The 23,304-nt window shown below is 48.9% G+C and overlaps 2 protein-coding genes across 3 annotated transcripts in view; one reads left to right on the forward strand and one right to left on the reverse strand.

The window, feature by feature from the left end:
* QRSL1 (glutaminyl-tRNA amidotransferase subunit QRSL1) overlaps positions 1 to 4,077 on the reverse strand; it is a 58,481-nt gene extending 54,404 nt beyond the window's left edge. Inside the window, exon 1 of the mRNA XM_075338377.1 lies at positions 3,987 to 4,077. Within this exon, the coding sequence (XP_075194492.1) occupies positions 3,987 to 4,010 (24 nt within the window). The 5' untranslated portion in view covers positions 4,011 to 4,077. The remainder of the gene's footprint in view (positions 1 to 3,986) is intronic.
* Positions 4,078 to 4,157: 80 nt separating this feature from the next.
* Positions 4,158 to 23,304, forward strand: part of RTN4IP1 (reticulon 4 interacting protein 1) — a 59,601-nt gene continuing 40,454 nt past the window's right edge. The window contains exons 1-3 of one of the 2 annotated variants that reach the window (XM_075338378.1): positions 4,158 to 4,699; positions 6,660 to 6,811; positions 20,644 to 20,712. In XM_075338378.1, coding sequence (XP_075194493.1) covers positions 4,450 to 4,699; positions 6,660 to 6,811; positions 20,644 to 20,712 — 471 coding nt within the window. In that variant the 5' untranslated portion in view covers positions 4,158 to 4,449. The remainder of the gene's footprint in view (positions 4,700 to 6,659; positions 6,812 to 20,643; positions 20,713 to 23,304) is intronic. The other variant, XM_075338379.1, reaches the window with a different exon arrangement.

The following is a 23,304-nucleotide window of genomic DNA, read 5'->3' on the forward strand; positions in this document are numbered from 1 at the left end:
GCTGGAGTGTCTGTACTTCTGATCCTGAAATAAAGTTGAAGATTTTAGCCCATGAGCAGAATGGCAGATATCCTTTCATCGTTACGGTGGTAGATTTGGTGCAGTTGGAGAATTTCCAATGTAATGTGTAATGGCCCTTTTACACAAGTCAGTCATTCGGTGACGTCAGCTGTTTACACAGGAAGAAAACTCATAACAATAACTTCTATGTATGAATAAAAATCGATACAACCAGCGATCAAGTCCTGTCAGCGCATGTTCATCAAGCTGGATCTTGGCTCAGTGAACATGATCCCGGAGTTTTGGTCATGTGCACTACTTCAGTTTGAAGCCAGGACGCATACACCCAGCTTCATAGTGCGCATGACCCAAACTCCGGAGTCATGTGCACTGAGCCGAAATCCAGCATCAAGCGGCAATGGCGGCGGAGAGGTGAGTGAGATCATCCCCTGATGCTGAACATTCATTAGCATGATAGCACACCCACAGGGGCGTACTAACATGCTAATGGGGGCGACTAGCAAGGGAAGCAACACCCTTGGGACTAGTAGTCGTGCTCATTAGCATACGGTGAAAGATCTTTAGAAATACTTTTTCTAAAGATCTCTTTATCTATGCTAGTGTATACAGGGACGATTAGGCAGGGATTAGCAATATACTCCCAGAACTGCTCGTGGTTCTGTGTGCATATTACACCTGACAGGTTCCCTTTAAATCAGCCTTTAAAGGGGGTGTCAAATTTCATAAAACATTGGACTATGAGTGTCGTGATGAATAAAAATAAAAATTCTGCCTTTACTCTCCCTTCCCGGGTCCACTGCTGACTCTCCACCACTGTTCTAGCCTCTGTCAGCAGCGCTGCAGACAATCGGCTTCTGCCATCTACACAAAACCCTCACAGGGTTAGTAAATCTTCAGGGAGTGTAGGAGTGCACAGCTTCCCCCTGCAGTCTTGCCAGGTAAGGCTACTTTCACACATCAGTTTTTTTTTTCCAATCAGGCACAATCCGGTTTGTACCTGATGGAATGGATCCGTCTCAGATTGGGTAAAAACTGATGTGACGGATCCGGTAAGAAACAGATCCTTTTTTTTTTTTTTTTTTTTAAAGGCTGAGGGAGAGACCCCATCATCACCGCACATACACCGGCACTCCCGCACATCACCGCACATACACCGGCACTCCCGCACATCACCGCACATACACCGGCACTCCCGCACATCACCGCACATACACCGGCACTCCCGCACATCACCGCACATACAGCGGCACTTCCGCACATACACCGACACTCCCGCACATCACCGCACATACACCGGCAATCCCGCACATCACCGCACATACACCGGCACTCCCGCACATCACCGCACATACACCGGAACTCCCGCACATCACCGCACATACAGCGGCACTTCCGCACATACACCGACACTCCCGCACATCACCGCACATACACCGGCAATCCCGCTCATCACCGCACATACACCGGCACTCCCGCACATCACCGCACATACACCGGCACATCACCGCACATACACCGGCACTCCCGCACATCACCGCACATACACCGGCACTCCCGCACATCACCGCACATACAGCGGCACTTCCGCACATACACCGACACTCCCGCACATCACCGCACATACACCGGCAATCCCGCACATCACCGCACATACACCGGCACTCCCGCACATCACCGCACATACACCGGAACTCCCGCACATCACCGCACATACAGCGGCACTTCCGCACATACACCGACACTCCCGCACATCACCGCACATACACCGGCAATCCCGCACATCACCGCACATACACCGGCACTCCCGCACATCACCGCACATACAGCGGCACTCCCGCACATCACCGCACATACACCGGCAATCCCGCACATCACCGCACATACACCGGCACTCCCGCACATACACCGGCACTCCTGCACATCACCGCACATACACCGGCATTACCTCAGTGACGTCACCACTGACAGCGCGACTCCCTACAGTTGCTGCGGTGTTCTACAACCGCTCCTGTCAGCTTCATGTAGCAGAGCTGAGAGCGTCGCGGGACCTCTGTGCATTACTTCGGACCTGGAGGGGTATTTGGGGATTTTAATAAAATGGTGAAAGAGGGTGTTTTTTGTCTTTTATTCCAAATAAAGTATTTTTTTGGGTGTATGTGTTTATTTACTTTCACTTACAGGTTAATCATTGGGGGTGTCTCATATACGCCTGCCATGATTAACTCCTTTTTACCCCGATTGCCACCGCACCAGGGCAATTCGGGATGAGCCGGGTAAAGTCCCGGGACTGTCGCATCTAATGGATGCAGCAATTCTGGGCGGCTGCTGGCTGATATTGTTATGGGGAGATAAGGTATGCACACCAGTGACTATGTAAGGGGAATACATGAAATAGTAGAAACTGCTGTGTGACCTTATCTCCCCATAGTGATGTTTTTTTAGGCTTTTGCACCCAGTTCAGACTTAGAATGGTGTTCCAAATGTTATTCGTTATTGTTAGTATTTTTTCGTTTGTGAACCCTCCCCATACACACCTATTGCCAATCCATATCATACGTATATATAGCCTGGGTCTCAGCTTCCCATACACGGTAAGTTTTTTAACTGCATGAGAGGACACACACAAGCTAGGGACCCCAACGTAGAGAAATACTTTGGCGTAGTGTTGGGGCTCTATTGCATTGATCAATTCAGTAGCTAAATTTCTCTTGATTCATATGTTCATGGCAGTAATGCAGATTCCATTTTTCACATTTTCACTTTTACACATAGCTATTGGATTTTTCATGTCAGTATTCACACAGCAGTTTCTGCTATTCCATGTATTCCCCTTCCATAGGCACTGGTGTGCATACCTTATCTCCCCATAGTGATGTTTTTTAGGTTTTTGCACCCAGTTCAGACTTAGAATGGTGTTCCAAACGTTATTCGTTATTATTGGCTGATATTGTTAGGCAGGGGGGCTCCCCATAACGTGGAACTCCCCATCCTGAGAATACCAGCCTGCAGCCGTGTGGCCTTATCTTGGCTGGTATCAAAATTGGGGGGGACCGCACGCCGTTGTTTTTTAATTATTTATTTATTTTACTGCAAGATATAGACCCGCCCACCGGCGGCTGTGATTGGTTGCAGTGAGACAGCTGTCACTCAGCGTGGGGGCGTGTCTGACTGCAACCAATCATAGGCGCCGGTGGGCAGGGAAAGCAGGGAATACGAGATTGAATAATGGTCGGCCGGCTTTTTCAAATCAGGAGAAGCCGCCAGCAATGTGAACGCAGTGCAGCGCCGCGCCAGTGATCGGTGAGTGAGTGAATGAGTCAGTGAGTGAGTGAGTGAGAGAGTGAGTGATTGCTTGTCAGAAAATCAATGCATTTCTCACTTCTGTGCATGCTCAGAAGTAAAAACCGGATACGGTACATGCTTCCGGCATTTGAAGCATGGCACCATATCCGGCGTGCATAGACTTTCATTATGCACCATGCCGCACAGCGCCGCACCCGGCGCTATGCGGTTTTTTGCCGCTGGCAAAAAACGTTCCTCTCTGCGTCCTGAGTGACGATTTTTGCCGCAACCGGATCAAACGCAGGTACATGCGGCACAATCCGGCGGTAATGAAAGTCTTTGAGGAAAAACAGCACCCAGCGGAAAAAAAAAACGGATGCGTTTTTCCTGCAAATCACCGGATTATGCCACACAGCAAAACCGGATGTGTGAAAGCAGCCTAAGTGATACCAGTGCCCCCTGTACACCTGTGTGTAACCAGGGGTAGCCCTCGGGTATATACAGCATATTGTGATGGAGATTAGTAATATTTGGGTACAATGGGGCCATTTTATATAAGAATTTAACGTGCCATGGAGTGAGATTGGCATTTTGTGTAATATCTGTCTCCACATTACAGCAGCCTCAACTAAGACACGGTCAGCTGTAGCCAAGAAACAGTCCAACATCTCCTCATCACTTACCTCCCGCAAACCGGAGCCGAGCATGCCTTATAATCGCTGCCAGACACTACATTCACAGACGGCTGGCAAACTACAGGAAGCCGACATGTGTTGGTTGGCAAAAAGTGACAAGAAGCAAGAACGTTTCCAATTGGTTGACAGTCCAGTATTCGACGCTGTGATTGGACGATGCGAAAACGAGGCTCGGGACGCGGAAGTGCACAGAGGACATAGCGGGGACAACACTTGAAAGTGTGGAGAACTGACAAGTGAAGCAGCGGCAGGCTGGGGACTGTTCACACGTGGGACGTATGAGCGCCGAGCTTTGACTGAAGGAGTTACTGTCTGTCTCTCGGCTCCTGTATTAATGATATGAAGTGCACCGCTGGAGGCTCGTGATGTCTCTGTAGGATCGTGCATGTGACAGTGCTGCTCTAGTCATTTATGTTTTGTAGGGCTCCTGAGGAGCACCAGGCTGATCAGGATGAACATTGTGTGCAGATCCGCCTTCCATCTGTGCAGACGACCCAGTATAATAGCAGATGGCGGTAGAGGGGTCCATACCTCATGTCGGAGGAGCATCGTTATGCCAGCCTGGGTCATTGACAAATATGGGGACAATGATGTGCTCCGCTTTAATGAAAACGTGCTTTTTCCCATCATCCACTATCCAAATGAGGTGATCATTAAAGTCCACGCTGCAAGTGTAAATCCCATTGATGTGAACATGAGGAGTAAGTGGCCAAGATCATATACTTGTCTGCAAGGATCCTACAAAAGGAGCTGTTAGGTTCTGGCTACGCGGCATCCTCGGCTGCGACAGGTCGGGATTGCTGTATGGCGCTGCTACATTGCAGCATAGTGCAAGTGAATGGGGTACGACAAGCACATCACTAGACGTCAGAGCCTGGTGGATATCATGAGACCTGAAGGTAACTGTGACCCCTTGCACTGTGCTGCAGTGGTGTTTGGCTATGCGAAATGAGGGGCAGCGACAGTTGCCGTGTAGCCTCAGCCTTAACCCGTACCAGGTAGTTTAGAAATTTGTATGGGTAAACCTTAAAGGGGTTGTCCATCCTCAGGGGTACACATTTGTTGTCTCTTTGTGACTGCAGACTTGTGAATCCTCACAGTGTGCACACTGTCAGGATTCTCCGGTGCCGACTGCAGGAGCTGGCAGTCATCGCCAGTATGTGATTTGCACACTTCTGATCCCATTCCCACTAGACATATCCGGCTTCACTCAATTCACTTGCATTGAATGAGGCCAAGTCTAGTCGGCACTACTTGCATACTTGCTGTCACAACCCCACTTGCTTCTGGCATCGGAAAATCCTGACAGTGTGCGTGTTGTGAGGATTAGGGCTCCTGTCCACTTGCGATTAAAAAATCCCTGCGATACACTGCCAGAAAAGTGAGTAGAGTGTCCTGTGTATGATCTGCGTATGATTTGCGTATAGTGTTTTTTTTTTTTCTCACATGGCATCCGTATGACATGCGAGCATCATGCGAGTGCTATGTGAGTGTTTATGCAAGCAGCAATGGACTGACTACCGGAGGAATCTCCAGTAATACCAGTCCTGGCCGCGGTTACCTGCACTGAACCCCGGAGCTGTCACCTGAGCTCCAGAGATCAGCCCGGTCTGTCTGCAGCTGTGCATATACCGTATTTTTCGCTTTATAAGACGCACTTCTGTTTCCCCAAATTTTGGGGGAAAGTAGGGGGTGCGTCTTATAAACCGAATATACGGATTATATACTGCAGGGTCCAGGGGAGGTGGGGGCCGCTCTGGAGCGGTGCTGGAGGGGCTGGTGGAGGCTGGTGAGCTGCGGGAGGGAGCCTTTGATCTCCTGCTCCCGCTCATATAATATGCACAGCCGCTGTCAATCACCGTGGTGCTGAAACCGTACCGCGGCGATGGGCTTGGGTAGCGGCGCATATTATATGTGCCTGCGCTTACCTTTGAAGGCACATGCCCCCCCCCCCCCCATGTTAGCTATGGCCCCCATGCTGCTGCCCATAGTAAAATAATAAACTCTTTACTTACCCCCTCCAGTGTGTCTCCCCGGTCTCCCTCCTGCCGCTGTGATCAGGCACACAGAGATTATATCACTCTGCTGTGCCGATCACGTGACCGGCCGAGATCCAGGAAATGCAGGAGGCCGGAGCTCAACCCCAAGGAGGGAGACACGAGGGAGCACAGTGCTCGAGAAGGTAAGGAAAGAGTTTATTTTACTAAAAGCAGCAGCATGGTGCGATATCTAACACAAGGTGATGTGTGCCAGCCCCAGGGGCCAGTGTGTGCCAGCCATAGAGGACGTGTGCCAGTCATAGGGGACGTGTGCCAGCAATAGGGGACATGTTGCATCACTGGGGGACGCGTGCCTGCACAAGGGGGCTATATTCAATATAAGGTGGCCATATCCAGATTAAGGGGGCTAATTTTAGAATGGGGGGGCTATGAGGGACATACTCTATATGATTTGTTAGATGGACACTGGCATTATAAGACAGACATTTATTAAAAAAAAAATTCTCTATTCCTTCACCAAATTTGGGGGTGCGTCTTATAAAGCGAAAAATACGGTATATATATATTACAGAAAATAGGAGAGATCCTATTAGAGATCCTATATAGAGAATAGTAGAAATTTGCAAGTACCAGCCAATAATTTCCCTCAATTTATTTCTAGATGGTTACGGAGCAAAAAGTCTGAATATGAGTCGGGATCCCCTTAATGTAAAGATGTCTGGAACTGAGTTCCCATTGACTTTGGGCAGAGATGCTTCAGGAACTGTCATGGAATGTGGACTTAGTGTACGCTACTTCAAACCTGGAGATCAGGCAAGTATATGAAAGAAAACTGGTTGTCATATTTTACCAGAAAGGTGTACAGCAGGTGAAATAAGTATTGAAGATGTCACCAATTTTCTAAGTAAATATATTTTTAAAGGTGCTATTGACATGAATTTCTCAGCAGATGTCGGTAACAACCCATCCAATCCACACCATCAAGGATATCAAGCTATAGTTGTGATTACTTCTGTATGGAGAAACTAGTCACATGCATTGTTCAGGTGTGATTTTTGGCCTGTTCTTCCACACAGACACTTTGCAAATCCTGAAGGTTCCGTGGGCTCGTTCTATTAAGTCTGAGCTTTAGTTCTTTACATTCATTTTCTATTGGATTCAGGTCCAGTGATGGGCTGGGCCATTCTAGCAGCTTTGTTTTCTTACTCTGAAGCCAATTTAAGAGGTTGTTTTTTTTGTTTTGTATTTGAGATCACTGTCTTGCTGTAATGTCCACCCTCGTTTCTTCATTATCCTAGTAGATGGCAGCAGATTTTTGTCAAGAATGTCTCTGTACATTTGTCCATTCATCCTTCCTTCAATTACATGAAGTTTGCCTGTGCCATACACTGAAAAACAGCCCCACACCATAATTTTCCCATCTCCAAACTTCACTGTTGGTATGGTGTTGTGGGTTTGATATGCAGTGCCTTTTGGCCTCCTAACATGGTGTGTATTATGGCATCCGAGTTTAATTTTGGACTCGTCTGACCAGACTATAATCTCACAGTATTTCACAGCTCCATATGCGCAAGTGGCGCTCTGGGTGCCATTTCTCTGAAGCCCGGACCGACGACAGTGCATCTGGGACACTCGCCGCATTGGCCTGTTCCACTGCAGCTTCCGCTGCCAGCACAGACCCACCACCGCTGCCAGCACAGACCCGCCGCCACCAGCACTGACCCACCGCTGCTGCCAGCACAGCCTCTGCCTCCTGTGACACCTGCTTCCGCTGCCAGCACAGACCCGCTGCCAGCACAGACCCGCCACCGCCGCCAGCAATGACCCGCTATCGCCAGTAATGACCCGATGCCGCTAGCACTGACCTGCTGCCAGCACAGTGACCCCCGCCCCACCACCGCTGCCGCCCCCTTCCGTTAACACAACACCGGAGTATAAGACGGACCCCATTATTTATTTTTATTTTTTTTTTACCTTTTTAATTTCTAAATTTGGGGTGCGTCTTATAATCCGGTGCGTCTTATAAAATGAACAATACGGTAATTTAGTGATGTGTTCAATTGTTCAATACTTATTTCACCCACTGTATATGTATTAATGAGATGTTAATGTTTTCTGACTCCTCTCAAGGTCATTGCTGACCCTTTTTATTGTTAACGCAGGTCAATAGACTGGCAACTGGTATTCTAATCTCCCCTTTTAAATTATATGTAACTGTCTCGGAGTTGTCAGGGATAACAGTAGACCGACGCTCCTTGCCTGACCTTCAGGCTAGGGAGCTCTAGCTGTCCTTTATCCTCTTATGGTGTAGATGTCTGGGCCGACTTCCTTGCCCTGCTCCTGGCCAGCCCTGATATAATACCCCCTCTCTCCCACTCCAGGTTAGGGCCGGGACAGAAGTTGTAGAACCCACAAAAATAGACAAACAGGGAAACCAAAACTTTTTCACACAGCAAGCATGCATGAGGTATAAGACAATACATGATTAGGAGGAAATAACCAGACGACAAGAGGGTTACCAAACACACCAAGCAGCACTCATTAAATCGACCAGCAACTGGATCACAACAACACATGGACCGATGTAGCAAAAGCTATAGTTGGCATGGGATGACCGTTTCCACCATCTTAAAAAGTCGGGGAGTGATTGTGATACGTCTTCCACAACATGAGATCCTAGAGGTAACCAACAGGATAGCAGAGATTAAGGCTATGTGCACATGTAGCAGATCTTTTTCTGCATAAAAAAGCATGTTTTGGCAGGAAAAAAAGAACATTTTTAGGCTGTTGCTTTTTTGTGTGCTTCTTTTCTGCACACAAATAGCATGTTTTGGCAGGAAAAAAATGTGTATTTTTATTGCGTTTTTTGTCACTTGCGTTTTTCCAGCTTTTTTTGGTGCTTTTTTTTTTTCAGTCATCAGGATTGCAGGGTTTCAGGCGCTGCCCAACCGGGATTGCCACCGGGTCTCTGGCTGATGTTACAGCTGGGACCGGGCTTTCACTTCTTGGACCAGTGCCTGCGCCACTCCCAGTAGTTTAACCCCTTGAATGCTCAGATTAGTGTGATCGCAGCATTCAGAAAGCAGGGAGAGGAATCGCTTACCTCTCCCTGGTGATCGGGTCCCTGTAATGCGATCACAGGGACCCGATCACTGCCATAGTAACCCTGGGTCGTCACCATGATGACCCCGGGTTACTGAGCTACGGAGAGCCTTGCACACCATGCGGTATGGAAGTAAAAACGTATGAAAAAACCTGCAATGTGTGCACATAGCCTCCTGCTAGACCAACCACTAATGAGCACACAGCTGGTCGATGCCCGAGCCTGCCTATGCAACTGGAAAGCACCGGAGAAACCACGGTGTGAAGTGTCAGAGTCTGTAGTGTGAACAGTGGCTGATGCCGCCATGACACATGGTGAGTTTTGAGCCAAACGCCATGTGACTGTAATATATTAGTCAGTTAGATTTTTTTGTCGATATATGGAAAAGTCTGCAAATTGTCCTAATTAAAAATCCTCTACGATTGTGTCCACCGCTCCTAAATAGCCTCGACCTGAGCCTCCGTGGATACAGACTACAAACAAACCCCGTGTAGCTTGAACCTGCTGTTATTCTCTTTCCATCTGCCCCTATTTTTATCTATTGCACATTAAGGCTCTGTGCGCACTGGGAAATGGAATTTTCTTGAGAAAATTCCGCATGTCCTCAAAGATTACCGCACCCGCGGTAAAAAACCGCGGGAAACTGCATCCGAAAACCGCATGCGGTTTGCCGCGGTTTGCTGCGGTTTTACCGCGGTATTATTCGCGGTATTTCCGCGGTTTTGGCGCGTGCGGGTTGGGATGTGCTTTATTGCATTCAATGCAATAAAGCACATTGAAGAAAAAAAAAAAAAAAAAAAAATAATACATTTAATTCTGATAGTAGTTAGACAGAAGAATAGATAGAGGGATAGATAGATAGACAGACAGAGGGATAGATAGATAGATAGAGGACAGATCGCTGCATTTCCCATGGTCGGCAGTGAGTTCACATTACCGGCCGTGGGAAATGACCGGTAATTACCTCTGCTGTCTGCTGCATTCATTCAGCGCTGTGTCTGTGACAGTCGCGGCTGGATGGAAGCAGCGCAGGACGCAGGAGCTGTGGATTACGCCGGAGCTTTGTTTCGGGGGGGTTAATAAAAGGGTGAACGAGGCTTGTTTGTTTTATTTAAAATAAAGGATTTTTCTGTGTGTGTTTTATTCACTTTACTTACGGGTTGATCATGTCAGCTGTCACATAGACACTGCCATGATCAAGCCTGGAGTTAATGGCGGTAGTCCCCCACCATCATTAACCCCTTGTATTACCTTGCCACCACTGCTACACGGTGGCAAGAAGAGCCGAGGACACTCCGGTAGTGCCGCATAATGCATGCGACAGTCCCGGGGCAGCTGCGGCTGATATTCTCGTCTGCCGGAGGGGGAGTGAGGCGGGGGACATTAACCCTGCCCCTGTCCCTCCCCAGCCTGAGAATACCGGGCCGCCGCTGTGTGCTTACCTCGGCTGGAAGGTAAATATGCAGCGGAGCCCACGTTCTTTTTTTTTTTTTCTATATTTCCGCTTTCTTTCTATGTGTGTTCTATATGTCTGTGATGTGTTCTATGTGTGTGTGTGTGTGTGTGTGTGTGTGTGTGTGTGTTTCTTTTTCGCTCCTAATTGGGAGACCCAGACAATTGGGTGTATAGCTATTGCCTCTGGAGGCCACACAAAGTATTACACTTAAAAGTGTAAGGCCCCTCCCCTTCTGGCTATACACCCCCAGTGGGATCACTGGCTCACCAGTTTTGTGCTTTGTGCGAAGGAGGCAACACATCCACGCATAGCTCCACTTTTTAGTCAGCAGCAGCTGCTGACTATGTCGGATGGAAGAAAAGAGGACACATATAGTGTCCCCAGCATGCTCCCTTCTCACCCCACTGTATGTCGGAGGTGTTTGTAAGGTTGAGGTACCCATTGCGGGTACGGCGGCAGGAGCCCACATGCTGATTCCTTCCCCATCCCTTTTTACAGGGCTCTGGGTGAAGTGGGATTTACCGGTCTCCAGGCACTGAGACCGTGCTCCATCTACAGCCCCTGGAGAAGATGCTGGATGGAGCGGAGTACATCAGGGACATGGCCCTGCTTCCTCAAGGTACTCTGTGTCCCCGTGCATTTGGCGCTTACACCGCAGCATGCTGGGTGTTGTAGTGCGCCGGGGGACATCAGCGCTGCGGCGCCTGTGCCATGGCCTCATTCAGCTTCGCTGAAGCAGGCTCACTTATGGGAATTGGTCGCGCCGGCCGCTGGGACTGCGGCGCGGCTGGCACTTGTAGTGCGCCGGGGACTTCAGCGCGGCCTGCGCTTTTACGGCGGCCGCGCTGATAACTAGAGTCCCCGGCTTTTGCGGCCTGCTTCCGTTCGTTCCCGCCCCCAGACCTGCCAGTCAGGAGAGGGGCGGGACGCTGGCCACTTCTAGGAATCGGTCGCGCCGGCCGCTGGGACTGCGGCGCGGCTGGCACTTGTGGTGCGCCGGGGACTTCAGCGCGGCCCGCGCTTTTACGGCGGCCGCGCTGTTAACTCGAGTCCCCGGCTTCTGGGCCTAGTCTCCCTTCGTTACCGCCCACAGCCCTGACAGTCAGGGTAGGGGCGTGACGCTGCATAGCACAGCAGCGCTGAGAGCTGGAGTATGTTTTGCATACTCCACCCCTCTCACTGTGTGCACTGTGAATCCGGATTCCCGCACTTTCTCAGGCACGCCCACGGCTTCCTTCTCTACAAGGACGCCGGCAGCCATTAGTGTCAGTTTCTGTACGATACAGAGACAAGTGTGGAAGACCCTGGCATTCTGATAGTCACACAATCGCTGCAACAGGCGTTAAGCAGCACCTGTGGTGCTAACCCCACTAGTGCAGAAGTGCACTTATAGATATGCTTGTACTATATACATTGCACTGTTTGGTCGCACGTTGTATATACCCTCCTGGATTATGCGGAGGAGTTATCAGCATATTCTCTGTGTAAAACAAAGGTGCAGAACCACATGTTTTTCTATACAGCTGGTACAGCATGTACGGCTATACGGCCGGCAGGTTACATAGACTCCCATTGTATGCACTAATGGCCAGGGGATGAGGACGGTGTCTGCAGTATTTACTGACAGTTTTTCTGAGACTATGGCTATGATACTAGAAGCCTAGCAGTCCGGACATGTCTCTCACAATATGGGCACTGTTGAATCATTGATCCATGGCCCCCCTCAGTGTGAACAACTAACAGCTCCGGGAATGTCACACGCATCCCAGAGTCACGGCTCTGCACGGACGTCAGTCCCAGACAGCCTAAGCGGGCTCACTATGAGCGGCCTCGCTTTCATCAGGGTCCTAGCAGAAGGACTCGCTGTGTAATGAGGCGGAAGTAGCGGCTCAGGATTCTGATCCTGAGACCGCTCTCAATCTGGATACACCTGATCGTGACGCCATAGTAAATAATCTTATAGCGTCCATCTATAGAATGTGGGTTATTTCTCACAGCTCCTCCAGTGGAGGAGTCAGCTTCACGTATTTTTCTGGACCACTCTGCCTTCAGAGAGGCAGTCCAGGAACACCACGCTTATCCAGATATGCGCTTCTCCAAACGGCTTAGGATACACGTTATCCCTGTCCCCTGACTTGGTCAGGGACTGGACCCAGTGTCTCAAGCGGCATCCTCCAATCTCCAGGCTTGTAGCTAGATCCATAGTTGCAGTGGGAGATGGAACTGCTGTTGGCTCCGGCATTCTCTCCCTTGGGGCACTCCAAGCTATTTCAGCTTGTCTTACACAGATTGACACGGTTACACGTACATCTGTGCCGCAGGTGGCATCCTTAACCTCTCAAATGTCTGCATTTGCTTCTTACGCGATTCAGATTGTCCTGGACTCTGCGAACCGTGCGGCGGTAGCCTCCGCTACTCCGTGTTTTTAAGCAGAGCCTGGTCTGCTCGTTAAGTGAATGGAAGGCAGATTCTGCTTCCAAAAAAGGTTGCCTACCAGTTGCCTTTTTCTGCTGACCGACTGTTTGGTGAATGTAACCATTAAACAGTCCAGGGGTAAGGATTCATCCTTTCCTCAGCCCGGACACAACAAACCCCAACAGAGCAAGAGGCAGTCGGGGTTTTCGGCCTTTTCGAGGCTCGGGCAGGTCCCATTTTTCCTCGTCCAATGTGGACTCAAAAGGATCAGAGGAGCTCAGATTCTTAGCGGGCTCAGTCACGCCCAAAAAATCGACAGTCTGAAAACCCGCTTCCAAGGCGGCTTCCTCATGACTTGCGGCCTCGGTCGGTAGCAGGCTCTCCCGCCTTGGCGATATTTAGCTGCCATAGGTCAATGACCATTGAGTGTGAGACATTCTGTCTCACGGGTACAGGATAGAGCTCACTTCTCGTCCTCCAACTCGATTCTTCAGAATTTCTCCACCTCCCGGCCGAGCCGCTGCTCTTCTGCAAACAGGGTGCACTCTATAGGCAGAAAGAGTGATGACCCCCGTTCCTCTTCAGGAACAAGGTCACGGTTTTTACCCCAAATTCTTTGCGGTACCTATAACAACGGGCCGTTCCATCCCGTTCTGGATCTAAAAATGCTCAGCAAGCTCGTGGACACCAGGCGGTTCCGGATGGAAACACTCCGCCTCAAGGTCCCAAGGATATTTCCTAGCATCATTAGGCATCAAGGATGCTTATCCACACGTGCCGATTGATCCAGAGCACTAGCGTTTCTACGCTTCGTTATAGGAGACAAACACCTTCTGTTCGTAGCTCTACCTTCCGGCTAGCGACAGTCCCACTGGTCTTCGCCAAGGTCAGGGCAGCAGTAGTCACAGTCCTGCACTCTCAGAGTCACTCTGTGATCCCGTATTTAGACGATCTACTTGTCAAGGCACTCTCTTAGGAAACATGCCAACACTGCCCGAACGTTGCGCTGGAGACTCTCTAAAGTTTTGGGTGGATCATCAACTTTTCAAAGTCAGATCCGACCCCGACCCTATCGATAACATATCTAGGCATAGAGTTTCTTACTCTCTCAGCGATAGTGAAGCTTCCGCTAGACAAACAGCATTCACTACGGGCTGCAAGCTCTTCTTTAAGAACCAGTCGCACACATTGAGACGCCTCATGCACTTCCTACGTAAGATGGTAGCAATGGAGGCAGTTCCTTTCGCGCAGTTTTACTGCGTCCACTACAATGGGACATTCTCCGCCAATGGGACGAGGAGTCGACGTCCCTCAACAGAGTCGTCGTTCTTTCTCAGGCGGCCAAGGAATCTCTACGGTGGTGGCTTCTTCCCACCTCTTGGTTAAAAAAGAAGGTCCTTCCTATCCCCATCCTGGGCGATAGTTACGACAGACGCGAGTCTATCAGGGTGGGGAGCAGTTTCTCTCCACTACAGCGCTCAGGGTACGTGGACTCAGCAAGAGTCCACCCTTCAGATCAATGTTCTTGAACACAGAGCAGTGTATCTTGCCCTACAAACCTTCCAACAGCGGCTGGAAAGCAAGCATATCCGACTTCAGTCGGACAGCTCCACAGCGGTGGCATACATCAACCACCAAGGAAGAACGCGCAACCGGCAAGCCTTCCAGGAAGTCCGGCAGGTTCTGATGTGGGTGGAAGACACGGCATCCACCATATCCACAATTCACATCCCAAGTGTGGAAACTAGGAAGCTGACTTCCTAAGTCGCTGAGGTGTGGCCGAAAGAGGATGGTCTCCTCACCCGGACGGGTTTCAGGAGATCTGGCGCCGCTGACAGAGGCCGGACGTCGATCTAATGGCGTCACGGCACAACAACAATGTGCCAGCTTCATGGCACGGTTTCACAATCATCGAGCTCTGGCGGCAAACGCCTTAGTTCAGCATTGGTCGCAGTTCCAGCTACCTTAGGTGCCACCTCTGGCATTGTTGCCCAGAGTACTGCGCTAGATCAAGACCGACTGCGGCCGCGCCATCCTCGTCGCTACAGATTGGCCGAGGATGTTGTGGTACTCGGTTCTGTGGTGCCTCACGGTAGGCTAACCGGGGGCACTACCAGACCAATCAGACTGGCTGTCTCAAGGGCCATTCTTCCATTTGAACAGGACGTGGAAGATATTCTTATCTCGGTGCTCGGCGCAGGGTGTTTCTCCCTGGCCGGTTGCATCGTCTATGTTTCCTTCCTTCCTGCAATCTAGGTAGGAAAATGGGTTGTCGCTCAGTTCCCTTTAGGGACAAGTCTCAGCGCTATCTGTATTTTTCAGAAACGACGACTTCCTCAGGTACGCACGTTCCTACGGGGAGTTTGTCTTCTCAGCACTCCGTACAAGCGGCCGTTAGAGCCCTGAGATCTGAACAAGGTTCTAATTGCTCTCCAGATGCCGCCTTTCGAGCCTTTGAAAGATGTCTCCCTTCCCGCTTTTCACGGGAAGTGGCCTTCTAGTAACGGTCTCGTCTCTCAGGACAGTGTCCGAGCTAGCAACGCTCTCATACAAACTCCCTTCCTGGTCCTTCACCAGGACAGGGTAGTTCTGCGTCCGGTTCCGGAATTTCTCCCTAAGGTGGTATCCCACTTTCATATCAATCAGGATATCACCTCACCTTCTTTGTGTCCTCGTCCAGTCCACCAATTTCAGAAAGATTTGCATCTGTTGGTTCTGGTGAGAGCACTCAGGTTCTACTTCCCGCATGGCGCTCCTGCGCCACCCGGATACACTCTTTGTCCTTGTCGCTGGTCGGCGTAAACAGTCGCAAGCTTCCAAATCCACCCTTGCTCGGGGGATCGAGGAACCAATTCTTGAAACCTACAGTTCTACTGGGCTTCTGGTTCTCTCAAGGCCGAAGGCCCATTCTATCAGAGCCGTGGGTGCATCCTGGACATTACGGCACCAGGCTACGGCTCAGCAGGTGTGTCAGGCACCTACCTGATTGGGTCTGCATACTTTTACCAAGCATTTTCAGGTGCATACCTACGCTTCGGCAGACGCCAGCCTAGGTAGATAAGTCCTTCAGGCGGCAATTGCCCACCTGTAGGAAAGGGCTGTTTGACGGCCCTATCACGAGGTATTCTTTTACCCACCCAGGGACTGCTTTTGGACGTCCCAATTGTCTGGGTCTCCCAATTAGGAGCGAAAAAGAAGAAGGGAATTTTGTTTACTTACCGTAAATTCCTTTTCTTCTAGCTCCAATTGGGAGACCCAGCACCCGCCCTGTTTTCTCTGGGTTTTTCTGTTTTTTCGGGTACACATGTTGTTCATGTGGTATGGTTCAGTTCTCCGATGTTTCCTCGGATTAAATTGGTCTTTAAACCAGTTATTGGCTTTCCTCCTTCTTGCTTTGGCACTAAAACTGGTGAGCCAGTGATCCCACTGGGGGTGTATAGCCAGAAGGGGAGGGGCCTTACACTTTTAAGTGTAATACTTTGTGTGGCCTCCAGAGGCAATAGCTATACACCCAATTGTCTGGGTCTCCCAATTGGAGCTAGAAGAAAAGGAATTTACGGTAAGTAAACAAAATTCCCTTCTTTCTCTGCACGGCTTCCTCTTCCTGTAATGACATCACTTCCCTGCAAAACCGCAGACAAGCGATGCACATTACCGGAGGTAAACCGCGAAATACCGCAGGGAATAACGCAGGAAAACGCAGTGAACCGCACAGAATTTGCTGCCTGCGTTATTCCCGGCGGGATTTCATGATTAACATTGGAGTCAATGGAGTGAAATCCCGCAGCGATGTGCGGAAAAGAAGTGACAGGCACTTGTTTTTGCTGCGGGATTCCCGCAGCAAAACATGCAGCTGTCAAATTCCGCCCAGTGCGCACAGGATTTTTTTTCTCCATAGGATTTGCTGGTGATTCACTGCAGAGATGTTATGAACATTTTCTGCAGCGAAACATGCAGCAAATCCGCGGAAAATCCGCGGCAAAAACCGGTAAGTGCGCACATAGCCTTAGTAGTTAGTAAGACGTCAGGGACTGGTGACTACTGTATCAGACTACCCTTGGCTTGTTTGAAGTTGGTTACTATGGAGACACATAGATCTGCATGATAACTGTAGACTCAAAACAGTGGAGCATTTTCAATCCTGACTATTTCGTTTGCCTATTTTCATTTTGCATTCATTGGAGCTAAGGAAATGGTTAATTGTACATACGATAAGCAGGGCTGTGGAGTCGGTAAGCCAAACCTTCGACTCCGACTCCGACTCCTCAAATTCTCTTGCACCGACTCCGACTCCGGCTCCGGCTCCGACTCTGACTCCTACATATATTGCTTATAGTTAGGTGAAAAATTTATTGTAGTACATCAATATGTGTATGTGAACATCAGACATTTAATAATTTTTATGATACAATAATCAAGATATTTGGATAGAACATAAAATATATTTATTGGAATACAACATTAGAACACAAAACTGTAATAAATTGTAAATATGTAATACACTATGTAATATACAGTAGATTACATATATATCTTGTGTGTGTATATACACTGTGTGTATATATATATATATATATATATATATATATATATATATATATATATATTACATATTTACAATTTATTAGTTTTTTGTGTTCTAAAGTTGTATTCCAATAAATATTTTATGTTCTATCCAAATATCTTGATTATTGTATCATAAAAACAATTAAATGTCTGATGTTCACACTGTACTACAATAAATTTTTCACTTAAATATAAGCATTATACTAAATGTTATTATTTAGTAAAATATTCAGCACATTCTGCATTGCACTACTGTCCCCAATTTATTATATATTTTAGGAGTCGGAGTCGGTGCATTTTATACCGACTCCGACTCCACCAAAATGAGCTCCGACTCCGACTCCACCAAAATGAGCTCCGACTCCGACTCCACAGCCCTGATGATAAGTATGGATGAGTAGTAGAGGCATATGTGGAAGACTCTGTGTTTCCTTTCTTCCCATCCAGCATCCGCTATGGTGTTGATCTTCTGAATACTTCTCATTGTACAGTATATACTACCGTGTTTTTCCAAAAATTAGACCTCCCCCAAAAATAAGCCCTAGCAGGGATTTTCAGCATTTTCGGAGAAAGGCTTAAATATAAGCCCTCCCCCGAAAATAAGCCCTAGTCGCGGATCAATAATGAAGTATCCATGCAGCTAAAAAAGTTACAGATACTGCAGAACATTTCATTATACACAGCGGCACCCAGCAATTACACTCACCCGAAGCTGAGCGGCAGGACCTGCAGTGATCACACACACACACACACACACACACACACAAACACACACACAATCAGATCTCACACACAAACATCGGATCGCACACACAGTCAGATCGCACACATAATCAGATCGCACACACAAACATCGGATCACACGCAAACATCAAATCGCATACACACTCACCTCATCCAGCGACATTAATCTCTTCTGGCTGGGAGAATCCTGAGAGGCAGTATGCAGTGCAGTGGAGCGCAACGAACAGGACCTGCGGCCGGACATGTGACTTGCTCTCATTCCCTGCTGCCGTAAGTGCTGGATGTGATGTGATGTGATGTGGTGTGTGTGTGTGTGTGTGTGTGTGATCTGCTGTGTGTGTCTGCAATCGGCTGTGTTTTTCTGCGTTCGGCTGTGTGTATCTGTGATCGGCTGTGTGTGCCTGTGATCGGACGTGTGTATCTGTGATCGGCTGTGTATATCTGTGATCTGCTGTGTGTCCCTGCAATCTGCTGTGTGTGTCAGCTAGCAGCAGGGGAAGACTGCGTGCAGCACCGACCGGAGATCACAGGAGGACCTTGGAACCACGCAGACGTCCTGGTCTGGTGAGTATAAAGGCTGCTTTACACGGTACGACCGATTGTGCAATTTCACAATCGATCGTACCCGCCCCCGTCCTTTCTGCGTCACGGGCAAATCGCTGCCCGTGTCGCACAAGGTCGGTAACCCCCGTCACACGTACTTACCTCTCGTGCGACCACGCTGTGGGCGGCGAACGTCCACTTCCTGGAGTGGGAGGGACGTTCGGCATCACAGCGACGTCACACGGCCGCCGGCCAATGGAAGCGGAGGGGCGGAGAGGAGCGGGACGTAAACATCCCGCCCACCTCCTTCCTTCACATAGCCGGTGGCGGTCGTGTGACGCAGGTGAGCTGCTGTTCTTCGTTCCCGGGGTGTCACACGGAGCGGCGTGTGCTACCACGGAAACGATGAACAACTAAATTAAACGATATTATGGAACCTAGCGACCAGTACACGACTCACGATTTGTGAGCGATACTGCGTCACTAGGAGGTGTCACACAGGCCGGCATCGCCAGCAATGCCGGATGTGCGTCACAAAAACCGTGACCCTGACGGTCTATCGCACGATAGATTGTCTGGTGTAAAGCAGCCTTAAGTCTCCTGGGATGTGGGGAGTCTGCTTTTTTGGGGGGTAAACTTACCCCCAACCGTGTTTCTCCAAGAATAAGACCTCCTCCAAAAATAAGCCCTAGTGCTTTTTTGGGGGGCAAAAAAAATATAAGACAGTGTCTTATTTTTGGAAAAACACGGTAGGTTGCTATGCGTTATTATTCATTTCTCAGACATAAGGAAGAAACCTTTACTTATAGTGTGGACCAATCAATATGTTTTTTCTATAGCGCAAGGGTAGTTATGAATTTTTCAGCCTCATTCACAATTATATGCAAATATCAGTCTGTTCAATACAAACCAGTTTGAAGACCTTTTATTTGGTAGCGGATGAACAAAATATGCAGTTCCTGAAGGATAGCAGAGGTGTGACCATCTCTATGGAGTCTTCTCCTATTCTTGGCCCATATTCAGTACCAATGCAGATGATCGATGTAACATGTGCAACTCTCATTTAGATGCATTTGCTTTTAGAGCCATGGAAAAGCGCAAAATAACCAAGGGTAGCTGAATAGTATTGAGTCTTCCATGCAAGAAGTTTAAAGGGAACCTGTCACCAGTTTTTTGGGTGTTTAAACCAAAAGTAGTATCTTATGCAGCTCCTGGGATGCATTCTATGAAAGTCCACCTTCTCCTCCGTTATCATCCACGTTGCTGGGCAAAATCGCGTGCCTGCGCAGTCATTCCCAGCTCGCACAGGCGCACTTTGCTCTGCCCCATTGTGGGCAGAGCCGAAAACATGTGCGCTTGTGCGAGCCGGTGAGCTCTCTCACAAGCTTGCGCCTGCACAGAGAGCTCACCGGCTCACGCAAACGCACCTATGGGACAGAGCAAAGTGCTACTGCGCTAGCCGGGAATGACCTGCGCAGGCACGCGATTTTGCCCAGCTATGTGGATGATGACAGAGGAGTCACCTACGTCAATCATCAAAGGAGGATGGCAGAAGGAGGAACAGGAGCTGAAAAAGAGGACGCCCATCCAACCAGAACGGTTCATTTCCATGCGTGGCAGCAGATTTTATAAAGGTATTTGTGGGGCTGCGAGGGGAGTCAGCTTCATAGAATGCAGCTGTGGAGCTGCATAAGTCCCCTTTTGGTTCAATACTGAAAAAACTGGTGACAGGTTCCCTTTAATAGCTATAGCATTCTAATAAATCTAAATAAAATGTACGATTTTCATGCTAATTCTGTAAGTTTTCGGCTTTGACAGGTGTGGGCAGCCATCCCTCCATGGAAGCAAGGGACCTTTGCAGAGTTTGTCGTTGCAAGTGTTAATGAGGTAAAGATACAATGTTCACTCCATCTTTATCTCCACTTGTGTTGTATTTTTCTGCATACTACAATATATAGATAGATTTTATATTAGAATATTAATATTCCTATCTATGTGTCAGTGATGTAGCCATGAATCCATGCATATGGTGCCTTTCCTTTTTGCGATGCCACATGTCAACGCAACAAAATTTGTGACGCAAAGCACAAACATCTAAAAAAAATATTAACATTCCTTCAACCTACCATTTAATAATCCAACACAGGCTTGTATGATCTTGCGTTTTACATGAAAACTGACCAGAAAGCAAAGATTTCATTAAAGGGGTGTTCTAAAGTTCATATATTGCTTTAATTAGACAGCATGAAAATAAGCAAGTTTGCATTTGACTTGCTTTTTCTATCTCATGCCATTCTCCTGCAATGAGAGACTTTATATTTTATAGTGTGCAGCTCTTTTCCATGAAGGTTTCTAGTGCCTACCCAGACCCTGGCTGAGTTTGCAGAGTAGTTATATTCCAGGAGAGGGGTTAACTCTTAACATACCAGCCACCTTTGTCCAATCCATTGATTTATATACAGCAGTTAGCTGCTCACCTCCCCCTCTCATCTTCTGAAGAGATGCAGTTATAAATCACCCACCCTGCAGCTTTCAGAGCAGGTTTCCTAATTGTGGCTCGCACTCTTCAGACCTGTGTGCTTGTTCAAATGCCATGTTCTCCCTATGTGTATATACAGTGATAACAATGTAGACTCAGAACACACCACTGAGGGTAGAATGTGTTATAGCAGAACCATTGCTGGGCTTTATAGTTCTATAAATACAGCAGTTCTATTCACTAAGGCCGGGGGCACACGGGGCACTAGTGCGATCCCCTCGCATGACACTCGGCTCACGCTGGCAGCACAGCGGGAGCCGAGTGTCATGCTAGTATCCCTGTGACTGTGGTCTGACTGTGCGAGCGGACCTCAGCTGCAGGGGGGCGGGCCGGCTCTGAGAAGGGGAGGGAGTGATTTATCTCCCTCTCTCCTCCGTAGCCGGCTATTGCGATTCTCGCTCTGCACGCGCTGTACACCGGTGTACCGTGAGTGCAGTGCGGTTTTGTTTTTTTTCCCTCTCGCCCCATTCACTTGAATGGGAGCGAGAGAAAGAGTCTCGCATTACACCCACAGCATGCTGCGTTTGTTTTCTCGGTCTGATTAGGGCTAAGAAAATAATCGCTCATGTGTGCTGACACAGGCTAATACTGGTCCGAGTGGAATGCAATGTTTTATCACACTCCACTTGCACTGATTTTCTCGCTGTGTGGTTTAAGGTACCGTCACACTAAGCAACATCGCTAGCAACATCGCTGCTGAGGCACAACTTGCTAGCGATGTTGCTGTGTGTGACATCGAGCAACAACCTGGCCCCTGCTGTGAGGTCGTTGGTTGTTGCTAAATGTCCTGGACCATTTTTTAGTTGTTGCTCTCCTGCTGTGAAGCACAGATCGCTGTGTGTGACAGCGAGAGAGCAACAACTGAATGTGCAGTGAGCAGGAGCCGGCTTCTGCGGACGCTGGTAACCAATGTAAATATCGGGTAACCAAGAAGCCTTTTCCTTGGTTACCCGATATTTATCTTCGTTACCAGTGTCCGCCGCTCTCACACTGTCAGTGCCGGCTCCCTGTTCCCTGCAATCCTAGCCACAAACAACTTACCAGCGATCCCAACAACGATACAACCTGATAGGGATCGCTGGTAAGTTGCTAGGAGGTCGCTGGTGAGATGTCACACTAAGCGACGCTCCAGCGATCCCACCAGCAACCTGACCTGGCAGGGATCGCTGGAGCGTCGCTACACGTGAAAGCATGCTGCGCTTGGTAACTAAGGTAAATATCGGGTAACCAACCCGATATTTACCTTGGTTACCAGCGCACACCGCTTAGCACTGGCTCCCTGCACACCTAGCCACAGTACACATTGGGTTAATTACCCGATGTGTACTCCAGCTACGTGTACAGGGAGCCGGCACTGGCAGTGTGAGAGCGGCGGACGCTGGTAACGAAGGTAAATATCGGGTAACCAAGGAAAGGGCTTCTTGGTTACCCAATATTTACATTGGTTACCAACATCCGCAGAAGCCGGCTCCCTGCTCACTGCACACGTAGCAGAGTACACATCGGGTAATTAACCCGATGTGTACTGTGGCTAGGTGTGCAGGGAGCCAGTGCTAAGCGGTGTGCGCTTGTAACCAAGGTAAATATCGGGTTGGTTACCCGATATTTACCTTAGTTACCAAGCGCAGCATGCTTCCACGTGTAGCGACGCTCCAGCGATCCCTGCCAGGTCAGGTTGCTGGTGGGATCGCTGGAGCGTCGCTTAGTGTGACATCTCACCAGCGACCTCCTAGCATCTTACCAGCGATCCCTATCAGGTTGTATCGTTGTTGGGATCGCTGGTAAGTTGTTTAGTGTGACTGGGCCTTTAGGCCTAAAGGTGTCCTTCAAGGAGGATGTCCCACCCTGCTAGAAACCAGAAAGTAAGAAAACAAAGGCAATTGCATTGTTCTGCGCAAGGTACAGCTTCAGAATACCCTATAAATAAATAATAAGTTGTA

The sequence above is a fragment of the Anomaloglossus baeobatrachus genome, chromosome 3 (assembly GCF_048569485.1).
Source record: "Anomaloglossus baeobatrachus isolate aAnoBae1 chromosome 3, aAnoBae1.hap1, whole genome shotgun sequence".
Taxonomy (NCBI): Eukaryota; Metazoa; Chordata; class Amphibia; order Anura; family Aromobatidae; genus Anomaloglossus; species Anomaloglossus baeobatrachus.